The sequence below is a fragment of the Chiloscyllium punctatum genome, chromosome 25, assembly GCF_047496795.1.
Source record: "Chiloscyllium punctatum isolate Juve2018m chromosome 25, sChiPun1.3, whole genome shotgun sequence".
NCBI classification, from domain to species: domain Eukaryota; kingdom Metazoa; phylum Chordata; class Chondrichthyes; order Orectolobiformes; family Hemiscylliidae; genus Chiloscyllium; species Chiloscyllium punctatum.
This window is the reverse complement of record NC_092763.1, coordinates 50,496,907-50,515,386: the sequence shown is the minus strand read 5'-3', so window position 1 is coordinate 50,515,386 and position 18,480 is coordinate 50,496,907. Positions and strand designations below refer to the sequence as shown.

General features: G+C 41.1%; 1 protein-coding gene across 1 annotated transcript in view; it reads left to right on the top strand.

Annotated features, from left to right (window-relative positions):
- The window catches only part of fdx1b (ferredoxin 1b), a 33,194-nt gene extending 15,032 nt beyond the window's left edge, over positions 1 to 18,162 (top strand). Inside the window, exon 4 of the mRNA XM_072595262.1 lies at positions 15,642 to 18,162. Coding sequence (XP_072451363.1) covers positions 15,642 to 15,744 — 103 coding nt within the window. The 3' untranslated portion in view covers positions 15,745 to 18,162. The remainder of the gene's footprint in view (positions 1 to 15,641) is intronic.
- Positions 18,163 to 18,480: the final 318 nt, after the last annotated feature.

The following is an 18,480-nucleotide window of genomic DNA, read 5'->3' as shown; positions in this document are numbered from 1 at the left end:
AAAACTGCTATTAAAATTAAAGAAAAAGCATATAATTGTGCAAAGATAAATTGAAAGTCAAAAGATTGCACAGAACATGATAAAAGGTAAAGAATTGCTAAAAGATTAATAAGGGGCAAGAAGATTAAAAAGTATGAAAGACTATCTTAGAAATATGAAAACCAATCTTAAGATATTCTATAAATATTTTAAAAAGTAAAGAATTAACAAACTTTGGAAAGTGAATTTGGAATTAATAATTGTCAATAAACTGATGGTGGATGAATAGGTGTTTGCATCGCTCTTCACTTTAGAGCAGACAAGTTAAATCCCAGAAATAGTTATAAATTAGGAAATAGAATGGAGGGAAGAATTCCAGATAATTATAACTATTAGAGAAGTGACACTGAGCAAATTGTTTGAGCTGTAAGTGACAAGTGTCTGTGTCTTAAAAGAAGAGGCTAGTGAAATAGTTGATGTCCTGATCTTAATTTTCCCAAATTCTTCAGATTCAGGGAGGATCCATTAGGGTGGAAAATAATGAATATAACTCTATTATTCAAAAACAGACAGAAAACAAAAACTACTAGGCAATTAGTTTAACATCTGCAAAAGGGAAAAGGTTACAAACTATTAAACTACTATTAGATATTATAGCAGGTCATTCAGAAAAATTCAAGCTAATCATGCACAAGGATCCCAAATCCCTCTGTGTGTGGTAGCTTTCTGCACTCTTTCCTCATGTCAGTAATATTCAGCTCTCCTATTCTTCCTGCCAAAGTGCTTAATGTCACATTTTCCCACTTCATCTTCCATCTGCCAAATTTTTCATTCTCGCACTTAACCTTTGCATACTCTTTCTCTCATCGAAAGATGTTTTGAAGAAATAACATGTGTTGTGGATAAAGGGGCCCCAGTGGATATGCCATTCCTTAGATTTCAGATGACACCTGATAAGATGCCACATCCAAGATATTGTGGGAAAAGAAAGCTCATGGTGTTAAGGGATTTGGCACAGATATAAGGTTAGCTGATTAATAAGAGTCAGAGTGTAGGCATAAATAGGACTTCTTCAATTTGGCAGGATGCGACAAAGTGTCTGCCACAGGGACTGTGCTATGGCCTCAAATTTACCATTTATAACTGCCTTGGAAGAAGGAATGGAGGAATGGTTCATTAAATTGCTAACGACATGAAAGTACTTGTAAAGAAGACATAAGACGATAAGACATAGGAGCAGGAATTAGGCCATTCAGCCCATCGAGTCTGCTCTGCCATTCAATCATGGTTGATGCTTCTCAACCCCATTCTCCTGCTTTCTCTGCGTAACCCTTGATCCCCTTCATACTCTATCTATCACCATCTTAGAACCAATCTATCACCATCTTAGATATACTCAATGACATGGCCTCCACAGCCTTCTGTGGCAATGAATTCAATAGAATTCACCACTTTCTGGCTGAAGAAGTTTCTCCTTATCTCCATTCTAAAAGGTCTTCCCTTTCCTCTAAGGCTATGCCCTTGGGTCCTAGCCTCTCCTACCAATTGAAACATCTTTCCAACATCTACTCTATCCAGGCCATTCAGTATTCTGTATGTTTCAATTAGTTCCCCTCTCATCCTTCTAAACTCCATCAAGTATAAACCTAGAGTCCTCAAACATTCCTCATATGTTAGCTTGTCATTCCTTGGACTATTCTCATGAACCTCCTGTGAACCCGCTCCAGGATCAATACACTCTTCCTGAGATCTGGGGCCCAAAACTGCGCCCAAATGTGGTCTGACCAGAACCTTATAGAGCCTCAGAATTACGTCCCTGCTTTTATATTCAAGTCCCCTCAAAATAAATGCCATCACTGCATTTGGCTTCCTAACTATTGACTCAACATGCAAGTTTACCTTGAGAGAATCCTGAAGTAGAACTCTCAAGTCTCTTTGCAATTCAGACTTCTGAATTTTTTCTCCATTTAGAAAATAGTCCATGCTTCTATTCTTCCTGCCAAAATGCATGACCTTACACTTGCCCACGTTGTACTCCATCTGCCACTTTTTTACCCACTTTCCTAACCTGTTCAAATCCTTCCTTCCTGCCTCCTGAATGCTACCTGTCCCTCTATCTATCTTTGTATCATCTGCAAACATAGCCAAAATGCCCTCAGTTCCTTCATCTAAATCATTAATACATAAAGTGAAAAGTTGTGGTCCCAACACTGAGCCTTGTGGAACACCACTTGCCACCGGCTGCCATACTGAGAAGGACCCTTTTATCCCCATTCTCTGCTTTCTGCCAGACAGCCAAGCTTCTATCCATGCTAGCACATTGCCTCTGACACAATAGACTCAGCTTATTCAGTAGCTTCCTATGCAGCACTTTGTCAAAGGCCTTCTTGAAGTCCAGGTAGATAACCTCCATTGGCTGTCCTTAGTCTAACCTCCTCACTACTTACTTAAAGAACTCTAGCAGATTTGTCAGGCATGACCACCCCTTGATGAAACCATGCCGACTTTGCCCTATTTTACCATACATTTCCAAGTATTTGGAAACCTCATCCTTCACAATGGATTAAGACCATAAGATCATAAGACATAGGAGTGGAAGTAAGGCCATTCGGCCCATCGATTCCACTCCGCCATTCAATCATGGCTGATGGGCATTTCAACTCCACTTACCCGCATTCTCCCCATAGCCCTTAATTCCTTGTGACATCAAGAATTTATCAATCTCGGCCTTGAAGACATTTAGTGTCTCGGCCTCCACTGCACTCTGCGGCAATGAATTCCACAGGCCCACCACTCTCTGGCTGAAGAAATGTCTCCGCATTTCTGTTCTGAATTTACCCCCTCTAATTCTAAGGCTGTGTCCACGGGTCCTAGTCTCCTCACCTAATGGAAACAATTTCCTAGCGTCCACCCTTTCCAAGCCATGTATTATCTTGTAAGTTTTTAATAGATCTCCCCTTAATCTTCTAAACTCCAATGAATACAATCCCAGGATCGTCAGCCGTTCCTCGTATGTTAGACCTACCATTCCAGGGATCATCTGTGTGTATCTCCTCTGGACACGCTCCAGTGCCAGTATGTCCTTCCTGAGGTGTGGGGATCAAAACTGGACACAGTACTCCAAATGAGGCCAAACCAGAGCTTTATAAAGTCTCAGTAGCACAACGGTGCTTTTATATTCCAACCCTCTTGAGATAAATGACAACATTGCATTCGCTTTCTTAATCACAGACTCAACCTGCATGTTTACCTTTAGAGAATCCTCGACTAGAACTCCCAGATCCCTTTGTACTTTGGCTTTACGAATTTTCTCACCATTTAGAAAGTAGTCCATGCTTATATTCTTTTTTCCAAAGTGCAAGACCTCGCATTTGCTCACATTGAATTCTATCAGCCATTTCCTGGACCACTCTCCCAAACTGTCTAGATCCTTCTGCAGCCTCCCCACTTCCTCAGTACTACCTGCCTGTCCACCTAACTTCGTATCATCAGCAAACTTCGCTAGAATGCCCCCAGTCCCTTCATCCAGATCGGGATTCCCCTGACAGAGGTTAGTCTAATCACTCTGTAATTTTTCATATTTTGCCTTACTCCCTATTTAAAAAGGGGTGTCATGTTAGCAATCTTCCAATCCTCTGGGACCCTCGCTGATTCTAGCGATTCCTGAAAGATCACCACTAACGTCTCCACTATCTCTGCAGCTATCTCCCTTGGGGTGTAGTCCATCTGGTCCAGGTGATTTATCCACCTTCAGGCCATTCATTTTTTTAGCACCTTCTCCTTGGTGATGGCCACCATACTCAGCTCTGCCTCCTCACTCTCTTGAAGTTTTGGGAAATTACTCATGTCTTCCACCGTGAAGACTGATGCAAAGTAATTACTCAGTTCCTCAGCCATTTCCTTGTTCCCCAGTACTATCTTTCCGGCATCATTTTCCAGTGACCCAATGTCCACTTTTGCCTCTCTTTTGCCCTTTTTTACATCCAAAGGAACTCTTATAGACTCATATTTAGTCTTCTCCCTCCTTATTTCTTTTTTTGATCCCTCCTATTGGTCTTTGTAAGCTTCCCAATCCTCTGGTTTTCCAGTGCCCTTCACCATATTATATGCTTTCCCTTTTGTTTTTATGGTATCCCTGACTTCCCTAGTCAGCCATGTTGAAACATCCTTCCTGTACCATGCTTCTTTTTCCTCGGGCTGAATCTCTGCTGTGTCTCCTGAATTACTCCGAAAAACTCCTGCCATTGCTGTTCCACTGTCTTTCCTGCTTAGCTCCTCTCCCAGTTAAGTCTACCCAGCTCCTCCCTCATGCCTCTGTCGTTGCCTTTATTCAGCTAAAGTGCTGTTACCTCTGATTCGATGTTCTCCCTCTCAAATTGCAGAGTAAATTCAATCATATTATGGTCACTGCCTCCTAAGGATTCCTTTACTTTCAGCTCCCTTACCAAGTCCGCGTCATTGCACATCACTAAATCCCATATTGCCTGTTCCCTGGTGGGCTTCACCACAAGCTGCTCCCAAAAGCAGACATTCCACAAATTCCTTTTTCTTGCAATCCACTACCAACCTGATCTTCCCAATCCACCTGCATATTGAAATCCTGATGATCACTGTAACTTGGCCTTTCTTAAGCATCTTTTCTGTCTCCATGTACCTTATGCCCCAGCTCCTGACTACTACTTGGAGGCCTGTACATAACTTCAACTGTGTTTTTTTTTAACCTTTGCGGTTCCTCAATTCTACCCATACAAATTCTACACCATCTGATGCTACTTTGTTTCTTACTATTGATTTAATTTCATTTCCTCCTCATAAGGCAACTCTGCCCCCTTTGCCCACCTGTCTATCTTTTCAATAACATGTACAACCTTGAACATTCAGCTCCCAATTCTGATCCCCTTGCAGCCACGTCCCCGTGATGCCCACCACGTCATACCTGCCAAAATCTGCACCACAAACTCATTTACCTTATTCCAAATACTGTGTGCATTTAGATACAACACCTTCAGTCTTTCAGTAAGGGGGTTACAAAAATATATAGATAAATTAAGAGAGTGCACCACGTAATGGAACGTTATGTGGCAAAATGTTAAATGTCCATTTTGCTGGAAGGATAAAAAAGAACCATATTATCTAAATAATGAGAAATTGCAGAGCTCTGAGGTGCAAAAGGATTGGGACTCATTGTACATGAATCACAAAAGGTTAGCATGCAAATACAGCAATATATTTGGAAAGCAAATTATTTACTGTGTGTGGTATTCAATACATAAGTAGAGAAGTTGTGCTTCAGTTGCTGAGGCTACATCTGGTGTACAGTATTGGTCTCCTTATTTCAGGAAGGATATACACTCATTGGCACCAGTTTATAGAAGGCTTATTGGATTTATACTTGGAATGGTCAAGGTGTCTGATGGGATAAGGTTGAACAGGATAGTAAGTGCAAATTCTGGAGTTTAGAACATTAAGGTCCAAAGATTAGAAGAGATTCAATAACTTAATCAGATCAGGAAAAGTGAGTGTCATGGCTAAGTTTTGATGTTCTTCAAACTCTTCACTCTCTTTTTCTCAATCCTATTCTATAAATGTAACTTGCTGACATATCTATCTGCTTCTGCAAAATTCCCCTTGAGATTTCTAATTAACTATCCATCATGTACACTGACCCTCATTTTAATGCAATGTCACATACAGTTCTCACAGTGTCCTTCCACAAATGTTATCCAACCAATCACTCAATGCATTCCATTGCTTTCACTCATGTTCTTTTCTCTCTCTACTTGTACTACTAGGCAAAGTGTAAAAAAATTTGATGGGGACATGGAAATAGAGTGGTTAGAGAATCATAATATGATTAGGCAAATTCAGCATGCGTGGATTTATGAAATGTAAGTTGTATTTGATAAATCTGATAATGATCTTTTTGATTCCATCCTGAAGGGTCAATAAGGAGAATAGTAAAATATGTGATATATTTGAGTTTTCTTTTAAAAAGAATTTGATAACTGTAACAGAAAGATTATTAGACGAAATGCTCATTGGATAAGAGAAAAATTATTTACAAGGATTAAGAGTTGGCTAATGAGCAGGAAACAGTGTGCTGAATTTAGTGCAGGGATCCCATGAATGGTGCCAAATGCAGGACAGGAGTCAGGAGGAGGGATACAACAAAGGCATATCCTCAGAACCAAGCAAATTGGGTATGGGTCAGGCAGACTTGGTGAGAGGTATTGGTAAAACAGCATGGCTGTGCAAGGAAAGACCAGGAGAGACAAGGAGAGTTCCCACTCATTTCAAGGATCAATCTAGTGACCCTTTGTTAAGCTCCCTCCAAGACAATTGGATCCTGCCCTAGGTAGGGAGGTGCAGATAATACATTGTACTCCGATGTGGTAACACAACACTGTACAATTTCAGAAAGATATTTTTCATTCTTGCACTCCAAACTCATGCAATTAATGCTCACATACCTTTTGACCTTCTAATGGCTTGCTGTACTTGCACATTGCCTTCCAGTAACTCATTTGCAGTGAAATTCAGGGACATGAACACTATCATTTCCTAGTCTCTTGCCTTTATCTGACTTTTTATTTTTTCTTCCAGATTGGATACCTTTCCACTTTATATTCTGTCATGGTCCTGCCCACTCACTTAACCTGACAATTTTCCTCTGCATTTTTTTTTGGGTTTTCCTCATAGCTTACTTTCTGCCTAGTTTTGTATCTTCAGCAAACTTGGATACATGATACTCAGTTCCTTCATCAACTTCAGTGATAGACATTGTAAACATCTAAGGCTCAAGCAATCCTGTGTTGCTAGCTACAGTCTGTCTGTCAACCTGAAAATGATACATTTATTTGTATCTTCGGAAGGATTTTTTTTGGCACAGGCCATGAGGAGAGAAAGCACTCTCCATGCAACAACTATTGGTGGACTCCTGGTCATTGGGTGTTTTTCAAGAATTTCGCCTATAAATATTTCTTATCACATTGGTTTTAGTTTATTCATATGTGTGCCACTATTATTTGTTGGGGCTAACTTAGGGAGATAAATGTACTGATCCTCTTCATGGTTGGCACACATTGATGGTTACAAGGAGGTCTGAGACAATTTCCTTATTGTAGAAGAAACAAAATTTTGTTTTCTTGTTGACACTTTATTGCATGGTAATTATCCAGTGTTGTACTTGCCTGATATAGAACATGGCTGAACTGGTAAGCTCAGCTGGCCCTTCCTTCCACACAATTTAAAAGACAGTGTGCAAGATCATTCTCAGGAGATCGCTTAAGTGTGAACTCAAAGTCCTGTAAGAGTTATGTAAGCCAACACATGTTGAATTCATTTTTAGGTTTCACACACAGCTTATTAGAGTCCTTTTCTTTTATTGACTATGCCCACCACCTCTGCATCCAAACACATCTAAGAACCGGGTCCTTCCTACTTCACTCCTCCATGCCCCCAACGACCTTCCGTCATCCCCTGGATCATTCTTCCACTGCTCCACGTTCCTCCCTGTATCCTTTGCCCTCCCTTGTCTCTGTCTTCCACACCTCTGCTGTATTATGGCATCGATTCCGGGCCAGACAGGCTAGTAATTTTAAGACAGTTGATATGATATCACAAGCTGTGCCGTTCTGGCATAACGATACCTGGCTTGCTTTCAGTCGCACTCTGCGTGTCATTTCATCAGTGTAGTCAATTGGTTATATGTGCATAATACTGGATTAGTGGTGCTGGAAGTGCACCTTTTATTCCTGATGAAGGGCTTTTGCCCAAACCGTCGATTTCGCTGCTCATTGGATGCTGCCTGAACTGCTGTGCTCTTCCAGCACCACTAATCCAGTATTTGGTTTCCAGCATCTGCAGTTATTGTTTTTACCTATATATGCATAATAGACCAGTACATCAGTCAGCACAGAACGCAGACTGTATGTGAAAGTCTGTGATATTATAACCTTGCAAATAGTTAGTGTTGTGAATAAACTTCAAGATTTCTGACTCAACAGAAGCAGAGGTTATGATATGTAACTTACATAAAAATAACAAAAGGCATAATCTGTCATGCCCCAAACCCATTGCACATGTCCCCTCTAACTTTCCCTCACTATCTACTCACCCTTGCTGATCCTGAGACTCCATGTAGGCTGCCATTCTCCTGTTTCCCTCCCTTGTGCCATCTAGCTTAGTATAGAAAACTCAGACAATATAAAGATCTCATATAAAACTGCACAAAGCTGATCGGTGCTCACTACCTTTAAACAAATGTGAACCACCAGATTCTCGTGCACCACTGATTTGGTTTTGAAAGTAGAACTTATTTAAAGGTTTTATGCTTTGATTATTAATGGCATGAAAATGTACTAGAAGTTAGACATTGTCTGCCAAGTTAGTGTGTTGTCTGAGACACAACAAGGCACTGGCTTTACGTCCACCTCAACCTGTCATTGCAGGATTCACATTTTGCATCTCTCTTCATTCTGACATCTCACAGATCCCATCTCCTGTTCTTGTGAACTGTCTAAATTATTTAACCCCATCCTCACCTCACACACGATGCAATAGTTATGCATTTAGACTTAACTTTTTAAAGTTTGCATATTTTCCCAATGTCCATTTGATCTTTGGCAGTAGCATCGCTTGTGTTGAATGGTATGACAAAAGTTAAAGATAACCGGTGGGTGTTTTTCACAGGGTTACTGGGTTTTTTGTAGGATTGCTTTATGTTGGGGGCAATGGATGCTAGGTGGTGTTGGTGAATGTGACGTGGGTTTACAGTATTGTTGTCAGAAGAGTTTACCAGTTTAGTGCAACTGAACCATGAAAGGATTACTCCATCTCAGGCAGCTATGTGAACTATGGGCATGCTTACTATATCACCCCTGCTCCTTAGGTTACCTTCCCTCTTCCTCCTCCTGTGAAGAATTACTGTAGTCTCCACCTTCTTCCTCCAGAAACAGGCATAGAAATCACAGGCCCCAAACACTGCACATGGCCCAGGACCCCAGTCCAGTCCCCAGCTCTTGACCTAACTACAGTGGTCCCACACCCAAATTGAGCTCAGTGAGTTCTCAAGAGCCCTGGGTCCTGGTTGTTGGACCCTGATATACCCCCACTCTCCTATTGTCTATAACTAATCATGGCTGGGTATTAAACTATAGGATGTGGAGTTGTTTAGCTCTATCAATCACTTGCTGTTTATGCTATTTGGCATACAGGTAGTCTTGTGTTTTAGCTTCAGTAGATTGACAATTCATTGTAGGTGTGTGTGGTGCTACTTATGGCATGCACTCCTGCAGTCTCCATTGAACCAGGGTTGATCCCCTGGCTTGATGGTAATGGTTGAGTGGGGAATATGCGTGAGGTTTCAGTTTGTGCTGGAGTACAATTCTGCTGCTGCTTATGTCCCACAGTGCCTCATGGATACCAAGTGTTGAGTTACCAGATCTGTTGCAAGTCTGTCCCACTTAGTACGGTGATAGTGCCACACAACATGATAGAAAGTATTTTCAATCTGAAGGCAGGACATAGTCTCCACAAGACTGTGTGGTGGGCATTCTTACCAATACTAATATCATGGACAAATGCATCTGCAGCTGGCAGAAGGATGAGGTCAAGCATGTTTTTCCCTTTTGTTGTTTCACTCACCACTTCCTTCAGGCAGTTTAGTAGGAATGGACTTTGATTACTGACCAGCTTGGCAGTGTTGCTGAATCACTTTTCAATGTCTACCACCCAGAGTATATTCTGTGTTGTTGCTACAGTCTGCTTCACCCTGGTGATGTTCAATGTGGAAGGATATTGATTCATCAGCTGAGGCAGGAACTACATTATGAGGTACTCAGCTGGAGGTTTGCTTGTCCATGTTGGACCTGAGGTCATGAGGCTTCATGGGGTCCAGAGTCATTGTTCAGAACTCCCACAGTGTACCACTGTGCTGCTATCTCTGCTGGGCCATTGCTGCTAGTAGATATTGTCTGTCTGGGCATCCTGTGAGTATGACTATGTCAAGCTCTTGCTCTTCCATTTTAGCAATAGCCTCAGAAGTTGATAAGGAGCATTTTGTAGGATCAACAGGTCTATATTTGCTGATATCATTACAGGCGTCTTTAATCTATACTGGGTGATTGACCTGGTTTAATTCATTTTTTTTAGACTTTCTAGAATTGATACAACTGACTAAACTTCTGGGCTATTTCAAAGGTAAGTTAAGAGACAGCCATAATGCTGTATTCCATGTAGGCCAGACCAGGGAAGGTTGGTTGTTTCTTAAAAGAATATTACTTAGGTCCCTGGGCAATACCACTTGAACATCATCTCCCCTGAGGTAATCTAGGGGGTCCCCTGAGTTCCTTACATGCAACTGATGACTTCCAGAATCTGAAGGAAATGAGCAAGTGTCATAAAGCCAAACATTCTGATTGGCCTTATCATTTACAAATTGCAGACATATTCCGGCATTCATCCCCTTTAAGATAAATGTGTGGACAACAGAATACAAGATTTTGCAAATATCTTCCGCACAATTCCATAGGCAAAGAAATGCAAAGCTGTGGTGTGACATTGTATGCCTACCCAGTCGACATGGTTGGACGTCTTCCTCCAGAATGCTGCTGATCACTGTTGAGCCTCTTGTGACAATGTTGTTTAGATAGATTCAATGAAATTGATTCTTTGCTTGTAAAATCTGTATTGGATGTACTGCATCTTGCAAACTGTACCTCTGTGCTCATCCCCTTTCTCCCGTGGAGCAACCAGGTAAGTGAGAAGATTATTGATGCTCCTATGCTGGTGCTACTGCTGCTGCATATCTTGCCTTTTGTGCAGCATCCTCAGTTCCATGTGTTCACTTTTCTTTCTCTCACTGATGAATTCCAGAATCCCAGGAAGCCTGCAGGCTCAGAGTTAGTGTAAACGTCCAATATAAAGCAGCTATGAAGTGCTGTTATTCATATTATAATCAATAACCCACAACTCCTGATAGAGTATCCGCCATAGAGATGAATATTTTGAACCTAAAGGCACACGTTGGTCACTGATGTTGGCTTAGAGTCATAGAGATGGACAACACAGACACAGACCTTCAGTCTAACTCATCCATGCTGATCAGATATCCTGAATTAATCTAGTCCCATTTGCCAGCACTTGGCCCATATCCCTCTAAACCTTCCTATCCATATACCCATTCAGATGCCTTTTAAATGTAATTGTACCAGCCTCCACCACTTCCTCTGTCAAGCTCATTTTCTACGCACACCACTCTCTGCATGAAAATGTTGCCCCTTAGGTCCCTTTTAAGTCTTTCCCCTCTCACCTTAAACCTATGCTCTCTCGTTTTGGATTCCCCTACCCTGGGGAAAAGACTTTGACTATTCACTCTATCCATGCCCCTCATGATTCTATAAACTTCTGTATGGTCACCCCTCAGCCTCTGATGCTCCAGGGAAAACAGCCCTTAATTATTCAGCCTCTTCCTAGAGTGTAAAGCCTCCCATCCTGGCCATTCTTGTAAATCTTTACTGAATCCTTTCAGGTTGAACATCATCTTTCCTATAGCAGGGAGACCAGAATTGAATGCAATATTCCAAAAGTGGCCCAACCAATGTCCTGCACAGCCATAACATGACCTCCCAACTTTTATACTCAATGCACTGACCAATAACAGCAAGCGTACCAAACATCTTCATTATCTTGTCTACCTGTGACTCCACTTTCAAGGAACCATGAACCTGCACTCCAAAGTCTCTTTTTTCAGCAACACTTTCCAGGACCTGACCGTTAAGAAACTCAACTGGACTCACCACATAAACACAGTGGCTACAAGAGCAGGTCAGAAGATAGGAATACTGTGGTGAGTAACTCACCTCCTGACTTCTCAAAGCCTACAAGACACAAGTCAGGAGTGTGATCGAATACTCCCCATTTGCCTAGATGAGTGCAGCCCCAACAACACTCAAGAAGCTTGACACTTGACACCATCCAGGACGAAGCAGCCCATTTCATTGGCACTGTATCCACAAGCATCCACTCTTCTACAACCAGCGCTCAGTAGCAGCAGTGTGTACTATCTACAAGATGCACAGCAGAAATTCACCAAAGATCCTCAGACGGCACCTTCCAAACCCACAACCACTTCCATCTAGAAGGACAAGGACAGCAGATGTATGGAAACACCACTGTCTTCAAGATCCCCTCCAAGCCACTCACCATCCTAACTTGGAAATATATCACCGTTCCTTCACTGTCACTGGGTCAAAATCCTGGAACTCCTTCCCTAAAGGCATTGTGGGTCAGCCTAGGGCAGGTGGACTGCAGCAGTTTAAGAAGGCAGCTCACCACCATCTTCTCAAGGGCAACTAGGGACCAGCAATAAATGCTGGCCAGCCAGCGGCACCCACATCCCACAAAGTGAATCCATTTTTAAAACAAAATTAAGTGTACAAGCCCTGTCCTGATTTTCCCCACCAAAACGTAACACCTCACATTTCTCAAAGGACTATCCATTTCAGATATTTTAACCAGATGCCTGCTCTCAAAACAACTCAATGTTTCAGGTTAAAATTCCCCAATGTCTGTGACTCCTACAAGGCTGAGATGAAGCAGAACAGGATATTTATTTCCTACTAAAACAAAATTGTGAGTATTCACTGCTGTAACTAACTGAATGAAATATAAAGTCTTAGTTCTCCAGCATTAAAATCATTCGTAATTCAAACTTTACCCTTGTCTTGTCAAGTATTATCAAATTTAACTGATTGTTGAGGGAACCTTGAAGTTATCTCTGCAGCATTGTACCATTGGGAACGCCAATGTCTGACTAATTTGGGAAATGTCCTTTCAGTCAAGCAGCAAATGCCAGAATCTTGTACATAAACAGATCTATTTGATTTACATGCATCACAAAAACCAGAGATATGAGCTTTGTGCGTAGCTGAGTTGAACAAAGTGCAACCCTGTTACAGTCTCAATGTCCTATTTAATAAGTACATCCACTACAGTTATAAACTCATAGGGATATATGGCATGGAAACAGACCTTCGGTGTCCCATTTACCAGCATTTGGCCCATATCCCACTAAACCTTCCCATTCACACAACCATCCAGATGCCTTTTAAATGTTGTAATGATACCAGCCTCCACCGCTTCCTCTGGCAGCTCATTCCATACACGCACCATCGTCCATGTGAAAAAAAATGCCCTTTTAAATCTTTCCCCTCACACCTTAAACCTATGTCCTCTAGTTTGGACTCCCATACCCTGGGTAAAAGATCTTTCTTATTTACCCTATCCATGCCCCTTATGATTTTATAAACCCCTGTATGGTCACCTCTCAGCCTCCAATGCTCCAAGGTAAACAGCTCCAGCCTATTCAGCCTCTCCCTATAGCTCAAATCCTCCAACTCTGGCAACATTCTCGTAAATCTTTTCTGAACCCTTTCAAGTTTCAGAACATCCTTCTTATAGGAGGGAGACCAGAATTGCATGTAATATTTCAAAAGTGGCCTAACCAATATCCTGTACAGCCGCAATATGACCTCTCAACTCCTATACTCTATGCATTGTCCAATAAAGGCAAGCATTCCAAACACCTCCTTCACTATCCTATCTACCTATGACTCCACTTTCAAGGAACTATGAACCTGCACTCCAAGGTCTCTTTATTCAGCAACACTCCCCAAGACCTTACCATTAAGTCTATAAGTCCTGCCTTGATTTGCCTTTCCAAGATGCAGCACCTCACCTCAAATATAAAGTATGAACAGTGCTTGATATTTGTTGCAACCTTAATCAGTTTTTTCTACATTTGTTTCCCTTCTGAAGGCTTAGGTTTCAACACTTTGATGGCTGCCAATATTTTATTTAAGTGGCAATGGTTCATGTAAAACCTGATAGTGAATTTTAGAAGGTTAATCCACTGTTGGGACATTACAGCCAAACTCAATATAACTGCCATCTGGTGGCAGTGAACAGAATGCAAGCATCAAGCGACAGAACACAGGTCATGTGACATGAGTTTGTTGGATTTTCATTTTTCTAAGCTACATCTGTCTTCAACCAGCTTAGAATTATTGAGCTGTCTAAGAATGGTTGGATTTGGATTTGAGAATACTGCCAAAAATGTAGGGTGCTTCTGAGAGCTCAAGAATAAGCCCAGCTAGAGTATTTACTTTGTAAGTCATTCAGTCAAATAAAGATCAGAAGTTTTTATTTTAAATAAGATGTTGCCTTCAGCATTTTAGACCAGAGATTGTTCAGATTAAATTAGTTTTATTTTGAGATCAAGTTTGCTTCTGATAAATAGAGAAAATGTAGAAAATTGGAGCAGGAGGAGGCCATTTGGTCCTTCAAACCTGTTCCACCGTTCACCATAATCTTGGCTGATGATTCAACACTGTTGTACTTTGTTCATGACTTATCACCATACCCTTTTATCCCTTTAGCTCTAAGAACTATATCTAACTCCTTCCTGAAAAGCATAAGATGTAGAAACAGAATTAGACCATTCAGACCATGAAGTCTGCTCCTCTACTCAATCATGGCTGATATGTTTCTCAGCCCCATTCTCCTGTCTTCCTCCTGTAACACTTGATTCCCTTCCTAATCAAGAACCCATCCATCTGTGTCCAAAATGCACCCAATGACTTGGCCTCCACAGCCTTCTGGAGCAGAGAATTCCACAGGTTTCACCAATCTGGGTGAAGAATTTTCTCATCCTCTCAGTCCTAAATGAGCTACCACATATCCTGAGACTGTGACCCCTGGTTCTGGACTCACCAGTCATCAAGAATATCCTTCCTGCGTTTACCCTGTCTAATCCTGTTAGAATTTTAAGAGGTTTCTATGAGATTCACCCTTGTTCTTCTAAACGCCAGTGAATATAGTCCTAAATGATCCCATCTTTCTCCCTACACCAGTTTCACCATCCTAAGTATCAGTCTGAGTTGTGCTGAAGAATCATTGGACTTAAATCATTAATTTTGCGTTCTTTCCCACAGATGCTGCCAGACCTGCTGAGTTTCTCCAGCAATTTCTGCTTTTGAATCAGTCAGTAAACCTTTGTTGCACTCTCTACATAGCCAGATCAACCTTCCACAGATAAGGAGACCAAAACTGCACAGAAAACTCCAGGTGCAGTCTCACCAAGGTGCTCTACAATTACAGCAAGACATCCCTGCTACCGTACTCAACTCCTCTCGCTATGAAAGCCAACATAGCATTTGTCTTCTCCACAGCTTCGTCTGCATGCTTACTTTCAACAACTGGTGTACAAGGACACCATGGTCTTGTAGCACCTACCCCTTTCCCAATGCATCATTGTTCAGATAATAATCCATCTTCCGATTCTTGCTACCAAAGTTGATAACCTCACATTTATCCACATTATACTTCATCCACCATGTATCAGCCCACACACTCAACAAATCCAGATTTTCCCAACTGAAAGTTTAACCGTACATCAAGCATCAATTCCACTTTCCTAAGCAAGGAAGGATTAGGTAAAATTATCTTTTTTTTGCATTCTTTGCTGGTGATAAAATTTCTTCAAACCTCGTCAACCTTGAAAATGAATATTTCTTTTCTTTCAGAAAAGGGAAAATAATAATAAAATACAATAATTTGAAAAAACATAAAATGCTCACTGTCATGCCATTTGTCATTTTCAGGTCACGACTGGGTTGCCAGATTTGTCTAAAGAAGTCTTTGGATGGAATAACTGTGAAAATACCAAAGGAAGTGTCCGACGTCAGAGAATCAAAGGGGCAGTGACATGACACATTTTACAATGTCAACACAACTTGGAAACAACTCCCTCATAGAAGAGACAAAACTACGTCACAACATATTAAGTTTTTATTTTAACTAGATCTTGTGAAGTCCAACATGGTATTGCCAGTGAAGCTGTTTCTGATGAATGAGACTTGTAATGGATAAACATTACACTGATTTGATAATAGCATTATAACAAAGCAGAGTCCCAATAAGCAAAGTGCCTGCTGGTGTTGGAGAAATTTACTATTCCTCTTTGAAAGGTTTGTGTGCTCAGGAAGTAATTTGGGGAAAGAATCATTATCCATTTCTTCACCCAGAAGTAACACCAATCATCTGTAAGTCATGTAGCTGAAGTTAAATAGTACCCGAGCCATAATTGAAGAAGAAAAATCCTATGCAGCAATCCACCAGGAAGGATGTTTGCTTTGCAGGCTCAAGATTCAATCTGGGGCTCTTACAATTTAACAGGCAATAATACTGAATACTATACACTAAAACTGGTATCATATACATATATACATGTACAACTGTGAAAATGCATAACTGTAATACCTAATGTATAAATAAGCTGACAAAACCCTTGGGGTTCTTTCCTTCAATATGCTTGGCACCCAATGCAACAGTGAAGGTTATTTGGTCCCAAATGACCTTGAACCCTTGCCTCCCACTCACTATGCAGCTCCATCCCCACTTCTGTCCCATAGCGCTTTCATTGTCTTCTTGGAAAATAAGTTGTCACATAAGTGACAAATTAGGAGCTATTCCATAATTTGGTCTGAGATAGCCAAATCTCATTTTACAGCCATGTTTCAAGGGAAACATCAAATGTCACCATGTCCAGATCGCAGAGGTGAAATGTTAATGTCTAAGTCATTGCACTGTTATTAGCACTGAGAAGATATTATCATTTTGTAGCTCTGTACTTTATAGACATGAGTCATTCAACTGGAGGCAGTTATAAATGTCATTGGAGATTGTTTGATAATTCATGTCTCTAGTGACAGCCACTGTTGTGTTTCTGCATTTCTCACTTTCCCTCACTTACATAAGATGTGATTTCAAACTCATGATGTTTTGGTTCTTTCTCACTCCTATGATTTAGTACATTTTGTTCTCAGACATCAAGGTTGTAGGACAAACATTTGGACACTCTCCAAATCAAACAAAAAAGCCCTTTATTTGAAGTTATGTGAAATAATCAGTGGTCATGAGATCATCAGGAAAGCTGACCTTTCTCCTCACTGGTTTACTGATCTTACCCATAATACTGGCATTCAGTTAGGATGCAAGAGAGTCAGCTAACTGCATGCTTGTCTTCATTGCTCAGAACATTGGAATTGGGAAGTAATGTTGCAGCTGTACAGGACATTAGTGAGGACACTTTTAGAATACTGCATACAATTCTGTTTGCCCTTCTAGAGGAAGGATGTTGTTAAACTTGAGAGGGTGCAGAAAAGATTTACAAAGATGTTGCTGAGACAGAAGGGTTTGAGTTATGGGAAAGATGTTGAATAGGCTGGGTCTTCTTTCTCTGGAACATCGGAGACTGAGGGGTGATCTTACAGAGGTTTGTAAAATCATGAGGGGCATGGATAAGGTGAATAGCCAAGGTCTTTTCCTAGGGTGGGAGAGTCCAAAACTAGAGGGCATTAGATTTAAGGTGAGAGGGGTAAGATTTAAAAAGGACCTGAAGGGTAACTTTTTCACACAGAGGATGGTGTGTGTATTGAACAAGCTGTCAGAGGAAGTAGTGGAGGCGGGTACAATTACAACATTTAAATGGCATCTGGATGTGTTGTGAATAGGAAGAGTTGAGAGTGTTTTGGGCCAAGTGCTTGCAAATAGGAGTAGGTCACATCGGGTTGTCTGATCGGTGAAAATGAGTTGTACGGAAGGGTCTGTTTCGGTGCTGTATGATTCTATGACTCTAAAACTTAACATTGATTGGAAATTGTCCCTAGAGCCTCTGGGTTGTATGTTATTCCCTTTATTAGCAAGGGCATGGGAATGCAAAACCTTCTTTTGAAATGTGTCTGCATTTAGATGTAAGTTTAATGTAGGAATTCTCCTGGAACACATGCTAAAGTCAGTTACTTAAATTGTCCCTATTTTAGCACAGTTGTATAAACATGCCAACTTCTAGTCATGTGCACTGCCACTCCAGAGATTTACCACATAATCTGGCACTGGAAAATGTAGATGTTAACCTCTGGCTTTGTCTGCCTGCTCAACTGAACATTAAAAAAAAATTCTGATGCTATTAGAAAATGAGGGGAGTTCTCCTGGTGGCATGACTAAATTCTATCCCAAAAATAACAGCAGTAAAATACACTGACTTGGATTTTGACTGCCATCTGATGAAGGAGCGACGCTCCAAAAGCTAGTGTGCTTCCAATTAAACCTGTTGGACTTTAACCTGGTGTTGTGTGGTTTTTAACTTTGTATACCCCAGTCCAACACCGGCATCTCCAAATCATGGATTTTGTAGTCAGCAGTGAAAAGGTGAATGAAATCAAAACTTTAATCAAAACTTTGAGCAGTATCCTCTTTATTGCATCTGTTGTGCCTACAACACAATAACAGTCTGTTTCTTCACAGTGTCTGAATCCTCATACGGACACACAGGCACAGGTTTTCCAGTCAAGATGGGTTCAGATTCATTTGGGGTGGCAAATGAAGATAATGTGTCTGTATCCAGAAGAGTCCATCTGCAGCCAAAGTCTACTCCAAGCT